Source organism: Labrus mixtus, chromosome 6 (assembly GCF_963584025.1).
Source record: "Labrus mixtus chromosome 6, fLabMix1.1, whole genome shotgun sequence".
In the NCBI taxonomy this organism is placed as follows: Eukaryota; Metazoa; Chordata; class Actinopteri; order Labriformes; family Labridae; genus Labrus; species Labrus mixtus.
The window spans coordinates 30321782-30329324 of NC_083617.1; the positions used below are offsets into that span (position 1 = coordinate 30321782).

Below are 7543 nucleotides of genomic sequence, written 5' to 3' on the forward strand. Positions count from 1 at the left end.
TATCGAATTCTTAAATTACGTTTACGTTGGAATCCAGTGAACGACTGCATTTCAATACTATCGGTACTCAACTTCCCAGAATGCAACACAATAGAGCGACGTTCTACTTCTAATTTGTATCGCCTATTGAGGCCACAGAGTGGCGCGCAAGTCCTCCGAACAAATTATTAGCCAGGACCTGGCCAGGACACTGTTGATGAAAAATATCAGGATAAAAAAAAAAAAAAATTGAATTCAAGAAAAAGTTTCTCGATCGAGGTGAAGGGCAACATATATTCTTCAGACGAATCTTGTTACGTTGAAATCGCTAGCGCAGTGTAATATGACTTGAATGGTTGTTACCGCTTTCTCTGCAACACTGGGGTATAAATGGAGCACTCACTTGTTTGTGCCAAGTTAAGGGCTGCGTTCCCATTTTTTTAAATTAGTGATTTGCTGTAGGTAAGCGTATTATAGCGGTCGGGTTTTCAACTGAGATTGTATATTTACCATCAGATAAAAGATTAAGTTGATACTATTTTAGTTGAGTTTCCTCATCTGGTAAAGAGGACATCACAAGACAAATGTAGGGTCCTGTAAAACGAATTGGAACGTCACAGGAAGTCGTGCTTGTGGAGAAGAAACAAGTGGCGGGAATAACATGACGGCGAGTTAAAGTCAAGCAGCTTTAACTAAGTTTCCGACAACGTTATGAACTTGTGTATTATTTGTCACAATATCGTCAGAAGATAGCACGTATAGTAAGTGACGACTCTACTGTTGTGCGGGTATTTTAATGTAAAAGTATTAACATACCATACTATAATTAACTTGCATGTCTGTATGAATGCCCAGACTGTTTATCATCTCACTCAGCCTTTGCCATCTTAGACACAACAAGGCTGCTTGGTTGTAGGGCACTTACAATACAACTTTGTAGTACAGCAGCTACATATTCATTGAGTTATATTGTTACAGTCATATAACAGAGACGCTGGAATAGTTTCTCATAAAGGTATCTTTATGGTTGGTAAACAACCGTGTTTACAGTTATTTAAGCTTTGTCAAGGCAACACATTATCATTCATGGTTAGAGTTATCTTAGCTCCGGCACTGAGACAAACAAACCTTTTAAAATGAAGGTGTTTCAAAGACAATTGTCTCAACAATGAGATGCAACTGAGATGCGAAGCCAATGAGTGTGGTCCAGGGTTATTTGAGCTCGGCCTATATACTGTTGACTAAATTACAGGAGCCCTCAGCCTCTGGTTACTCCGTAACCAATACTCAATAGTATCCATGCTACTTTAAGGACTGTTCTTGTGGATCCCTAAACTTTATGAAAGTGCTAAGCTAAAACGTTGGCTTTCTAAATGCGTTTAAAAGACTGCAATGTAAGGAAATTGAACTTTTTCTGTGTATGAGTCAAGGAAGATGTGTGTCTTTGCCTTTCCTGAGGTCATGTATTTTTAATGACATTTGCCCCCTCTCCCTCACCAGACTGGAGCAGGCCAGGCATGAGTGGTGCACACCTGGACGAATGGCAGAGGAGGTCCTTTGACATTTCATCTGGCAACTGTACACCTGAACAGACGGCCGATGCCTACCGGGCCCATATCCTCTCCATTCAGTATGCATGGGCAAGCTCCCAGCTCTCTCAGGCCGGCATGGACAGCCTGCTCAGGACCTACTCAGAGCGCTATGCTGCAGTGCTGGACTCGGATGACCCCCGCAAAGGGCTTAACAACTATGCAGAGAGCGCACTGCATCTGGCCCGCAGTCAGAGGAATTACAGTGACAAATGGGAGTCGTCCCTTACTGTGGAGAATGTGATGGAGCTACCAAGTGTGCAGAAGATGATTGAGTCTGTGAAAGGGGGAGGAGGCTCCCTGGTGGCACCAGGAGATGTAAACATATGTGTTGGGCCAGAGAGCAAAGGAAACCTCCTGTCTGCTCCCTTAACTGGAGTCAGGTCAGAGGCTGTGTTATTTAAACCTACAGCACCACCACAGCCTAAAAAAATAGACTTTAATGCTGCCAGTAATCCTGCTACTAATTTTATGTCAGATAGACAGAGAGGCTCTGAGGGCATCTCAGGTACTTCAAATTCATTCTCCCGACCTCCAGCTAGACCACAGTCAGTGTTTAGTCATTCATCTTCAGTTTATCCGCAGGGCAACCCAGGCCCTGCAAATGGCACACAAAATTATCAGGCCTCTTTCTTCTCCAACTCCAACCCTACAAAGCGCAAGAATTTTTACAACCCAGATGGAGGGGATGGTGGCAGGGGGCAACACGGGCAAGCAAGCACTGACCTGCGAGGTGGAAGCAATTTCAAAACAGCTCGTGAGCAGTTCGTTGTTGATCAACATAAAAAACATTCACACCAGTCCCAGAGAGGGCAGGCCACTGGCATGTCGGCAACGGTTAAGAAATCTCTGGGAGCTAATAGACCTCGAGGTGCATTTTCCAAATTTGTATCACCTATGCCACGACAAGAGGAGGAGGAAGGTGGGCTGAGCCGTGATTCCAATGGGGAACCACAGATCCTGGATGAGCGACTGAAAAACTTTGAGCCAAAGATAGTTGAGCTGATCATGAGTGAGATCATGGACCACGGGCCTCCTATATCTTGGGATGACATAGCAGGCCTAGAGTTCGCCAAGACCACCATAAAGGAGATCGTGGTTTGGCCCATGCTGCGACCTGACATTTTTACTGGCCTCCGTGGTCCTCCAAAAGGCATCCTGCTGTTTGGACCCCCGGGAACTGGAAAAACCCTGATTGGAAAATGCATAGCTTGCCAGTCAGGTGCTACCTTTTTTAGCATCAGTGCTTCATCGCTCACGTCCAAGTGGGTTGGGGAAGGAGAAAAAATGGTGAGAGCCCTGTTCGCCATTGCCCGATGCCACCAGCCTGCTGTGATTTTCATTGATGAAATTGACTCACTGTTGTCCCAGCGGACAGACGGGGAGCACGACTCATCTCGAAGAATAAAAACAGAGTTCCTGGTACAACTGGATGGGGCAGCAACAGCCGCTGAGGACCGCATACTGGTGGTTGGCGCCACCAACCGGCCTCAAGAGATAGATGAGGCCGCGCGGCGACGCCTGGCAAAAAGGTTATACATCCCGCTGCCTGAAGCCACCGCCCGATGGCAGATAGTAACAAACCTCATGGCTCGAGAGAAGAACCAGCTCGTAGATTCAGAGCTGGAGAGTGTGGTTACAGCTACAGAAGGCTTCTCTGGAGCTGATATGACCCAGCTGTGTAAAGAAGCAGCACTGGGGCCAATCCGCAGCATCCAGCTGAGTGACATCGCCACTATAACTGCAGATGAGGTGCGACCAATTATCTACAGTGACTTCCAGGAGGCCCTGAAGACAGTACGACCCAGTGTCTCATCAAAGGACTTAGAGCTGTACGAAGAGTGGAATAAGACTTTTGGATGTGGACGTTAGATTTGCCTCTCATCCTTAATATCTTCTGCCACCACTTATGTTATGTAATCCTGAGTTGAGATTCAGATGACATTTTTTGCTGCATACAGAGCAGATAGAGCGGGTGAATAAAACAGCAGGAGCACAAAACACTTATCGCCTTAAAGAATGAGTTTACATTTGTCACAGTCAAAATTCTAAGAAAAATTGTGTAATGTCTAGCTGTGTGCCAAGTATGTAATTCAAATTGATTATTTTATATACATCGAGCTGGATTTTTTTCAATTCATTAACATAAGCCCTTTCGTACATGAGACAAAAATCTAAAAGTGAATGTTGTGTTAATGTTGTTTTTCAGCATGTCGAAATATGCAGCCATTTAATCGTATGTTTTATTTACAGTTCTCTTTGTACTGAGAGACTCAAGACTGCTGTTTAGAGAAATTGCAGTGCGAACTGTGCCCTGAAGTTTGCATTATTCTTAGAAATGATTCTTAGAAGTTTGTTTTTGCCATAACTGTCCTGTTAAAATGTTCATCTTAGTGTTTGGTTTCTGTAAGAATGAAGCAGCATGACATGTGAATGTGGCCTGTGTTCCAGACAAAGCAGTGATCTCTGTTTGTATTTCTTGATTCCCATGAACTTCCTTTTTGGCAACGTCCTGAAGAGTATTCAGCAGTATTTTTAGTATGACTTTCATGTTAGATTTTTTCTCACCTATATCATATAAAACCTGTAATTCCCTTTGCTTTACTTTGTTTAAATTCATTGCAATCCAAATGTTTTTTATTTCCTCATTGAATAAAAATATGCAATAACATACAGATTTCTTTTAGTCTCATATTTGATCTAGTCCTCAGAGGACAGTGTCATTATTTTTGCATTTTTGCTCATTGTTAAAAAAATGTTGCCTCAAGTCTTGATCTGAAATGATCCTGAAGCTGGATGTACGACTCATATTTACAGAAGATGTGCTGTTAAGAGTATTCAAGGCCCCAAAGCCTGCAGAGTTTATGAAACAAAACAACAACCATGTTAATCAGTTAATTGTTATTTGTAGACAAGACACTTTAAAAAAGTAACAGTGGCATGAAAAACGGCCTTTTAGCGAGCAGAGACCTTGAGAAACCAGACCCATGTTGAACAGCAATCTCTTGGGAAGTGTGATGGAGGTGCAGAAAGAAAAGATGGAGACAAAATAATTGTAAAAGTATGTGTAGTATCGGTAGTAACAAGAAAGTGGTAATAGACTCAGCATTCTAATATTAACAAGAAATTATAATGTCAATCCAATAGTCAGGACAAATAATGATAATACAGATAACTACTGTTGATATACCAAACTGATATTTACTTTCCCATATGAAGGGAAAACTTAAGTAGTAGTTGTGTTGTGGTCAACAGAGACTAAACTTCAATGGTGTTTTTTGAGCTGAATGCCTCGCTGCTCATACACACACTGTCCCATTGAAGAGCACCATTATAGATTGTGCACACATGAATTGAAATTCTCATTTAAATTTAATGAAACAATCTTTCAAAATCTGGAAGACCATGAAAAAAAACGACTCATTTATTTTTCATCTTTTTGTCAAGTCTCTGATAAATATTTCAGAAGCGTGTGGTTGGCCACTGTATTGAAACTTTGTTGAATTAGCCAGTTGTGGAAGTAGTCACACAACACCCCCTCGGGCGTCTCCAAACACGGGGACTCCTCACAGCTGAACTAGAACAGATGCACAGAATTCCTCTGGTGCTTGCGGGATCCATAGAGTATGGGCTGAAAATGGTGCCATATGGTGTAAGCTTGTCACACAATTTGACTGTGGCTGTGCAGCAGTGGTCACATCAGGAGTTGTCTGATCACAAACATGCACATAGTTTGGGTTTATCAAAACAAGCTAATTGTGTTGATATTGTACTGCCTGTTTGATTTAAATTTGGAATAGTGTTAATTTAATCAAAATTATCACAAAATATCACATTTGGCTAAGAGTATTTAAATAACCTGGAGATGAGGATTTTTTTATTTATATTGCCTGTTTTGAATGTGTTTTTTTCCACATTAGGTAAATACATTGGTGAAGAGAGAATTCAGAATCCTGACTTAAGTCAAAGTATCCCTGCATCATTGTAGAAATATTCTTTAACAAAGTAAAGTTTAGTTTAATTATACCTGAGTAAAGAAAGGTTAAGATGTATTTCCCAGCACATCATAAATTAAGCCACTAAGCATGGACTCTCAGTGGTTTGAAATCACAATTGCTGTAACCACAAATGACATTTGGTGTTAACCAACAAGTCATTAGTGATTTTTTGATGATAAGAATAGTAAAGAATTAAAGGTAGACATGCTCCTTTTTCTGAAACTAGGTCTCATGTGTCATTCACAGAAGCTGTTAATACTGATGCATCAGGGTGAAAGTATTATTTCACTGCTGTTCACAGTTGATTCCAAGACAAATGGTGTTGGGGAATGATTAATAGGTAAAGAATGAAGAAGTACGGATTTAACTTATTTTTGCTACACAACGTTCCCTTTCGGGTGTTTTCTGTCACATTTGGTCTTGTTGAAAAATGGGATAAAATTGCATCCAAAAAAATTAAAGATTGAAACATTTGAGAAGTCTCTGACACGTCTCTTTTGTGGAACCGCTTAAAAGATCTGAAACTTTTAAATAGGCCTTTTGGAGGGGTGCTGGTAGCCTTGTGGTGACTTGGTGCGCCCATGTTCAGAGGCTAAAGTCCTAGAAAGAGGGCCGTCTGGGTTTGAATCCAACCTGAGGCTACATTCCTGCATGTAATATGTAAAATGTTTTTAATGTGAATTGCTGAAATGAGAGTAGATGATAGAAGTACTTATGAAAGTCAAGTATTCAAAATAGTTCAAAAGAATATTTATTTAGTAAGTATATTTTGCTTATTTTTATACCTATGTAAAGAACTTTTATTTGGAGGGGAAATTAAAATACACAGATAATCCCATTTATTCCCAATCTTACATTGATCTCCATTCCCAAATATACAATACATCCAGTAATGTAATGAAAAGTTGAGTGTTGATAAATAAAATAAATTAAATGACGAGATTCACAAAGTTTTCGGTCCTGGTTTTTATTATGTATTAATGGGACACAGTTGAGTAAAGTGCACAAGCACAAACATCTTGTTGGTTTCTGTTAACAGCACAACTGGAAGTGTTTAAGTCTGCTTCTTCAAGAAGTATTTCAGTCAGCTGGCTGAAAGGGGAAGTGAGATTTGGGATTCTGGCAGGTCCATAGTTGGTTGGCCAGATTTTCCCTCTCATGCAAATGCTCTCCCTCCCCTGTTGGGTCCCATTCAAGCGTGGGGGGCTCAACGCTGGCCACAGCTGCTTCCCGTTTCTGCTAATTCACACAGAGGCCATCTGGATGAGGCTGTTGCAGCCCAACACCGCTGACTCTACTGTAGGCCTCGGCTGAGCCTCTGCAGACAGGCTGGGCCCTCAGAGCCCCGGCCCCTGCCTTCTGCTTCAGTGCCCCATCCTCCCTGTCCCAGCTCTTTGCTGCTGATGCTCCTTTAGAGGACCAGGGGGACTCGGCAGGTCCTGAACATGGAACATATCTGAGCGTGCTGGTTTGCGTATGTCCATGGAGGCTCATATTCAGTCTTGTGCTCTCTATGCTACCAGCTCTCCCGTGATAACTACATTTTAACACCAAGGTCTCTGTGCAGTCAAATGCCACTCATATGTGTTTGTCCATTTTATGATAGTGTTGGCATGCTTTTTAAATAAGCAAAATATAATATATTGATAAATTAGTAAAATATGATCTATTTTATATTTGGAAATGATGCTTCAAAAGTAAAAACACATTCTAAGAAGATAATATTAACATTTAATGGAAATAAAATGTTGTTCTCTACAGCCCCACATTGAAATTGAGGAGAAATGTTTATTTATTTATTATAAACTTCTAACTGTAACTTCTCTTTAAACCTGTTTATTGCTTTTCTATTTTGTACTGAGATGCCAGTCATTCACTCTTTCTTGACTCTTTCTTGACAGCTGAGGTGAGCAGTATCTTGAATGACATCCAATCTCAATTATCCTGGATTGTCTAAGAGTGTGCAATCACATCTCC

The 7543-nt window shown here is 41.1% G+C and overlaps 1 protein-coding gene across 2 annotated transcripts; it reads left to right on the top strand.

Annotated features, from left to right (window-relative positions):
• The first annotated feature begins 245 nt into the window (after nucleotides 1-245).
• Nucleotides 246-3709, top strand: fignl1 (fidgetin-like 1). Of its 2 annotated transcripts, none has more exons than XM_061040889.1 (2): nucleotides 246-767; nucleotides 1480-3709. In XM_061040889.1, the coding sequence occupies exon 2, from the start codon at nucleotides 1497-1499 to the stop codon at nucleotides 3438-3440; it is 1944 nt and encodes a 647-aa protein (XP_060896872.1). In that variant the 5' UTR covers nucleotides 246-767; nucleotides 1480-1496; the 3' UTR covers nucleotides 3441-3709. The 2 variants fall into 2 exon arrangements, with proteins under 2 accessions (XP_060896872.1, XP_060896873.1); XM_061040890.1 differs by having other exon boundaries at nucleotides 246-740.
• The last annotated feature ends 3834 nt before the right edge of the window (nucleotides 3710-7543 follow it).

Bases quoted from the DNA above. Each gene is read 5' to 3' on its own strand.
- fignl1 (XM_061040889.1), top strand. From the start codon at position 1,497: ATGAGTGGTGCACACCTGGACGAATGGCAGAGGAGGTCCTTTGACATT.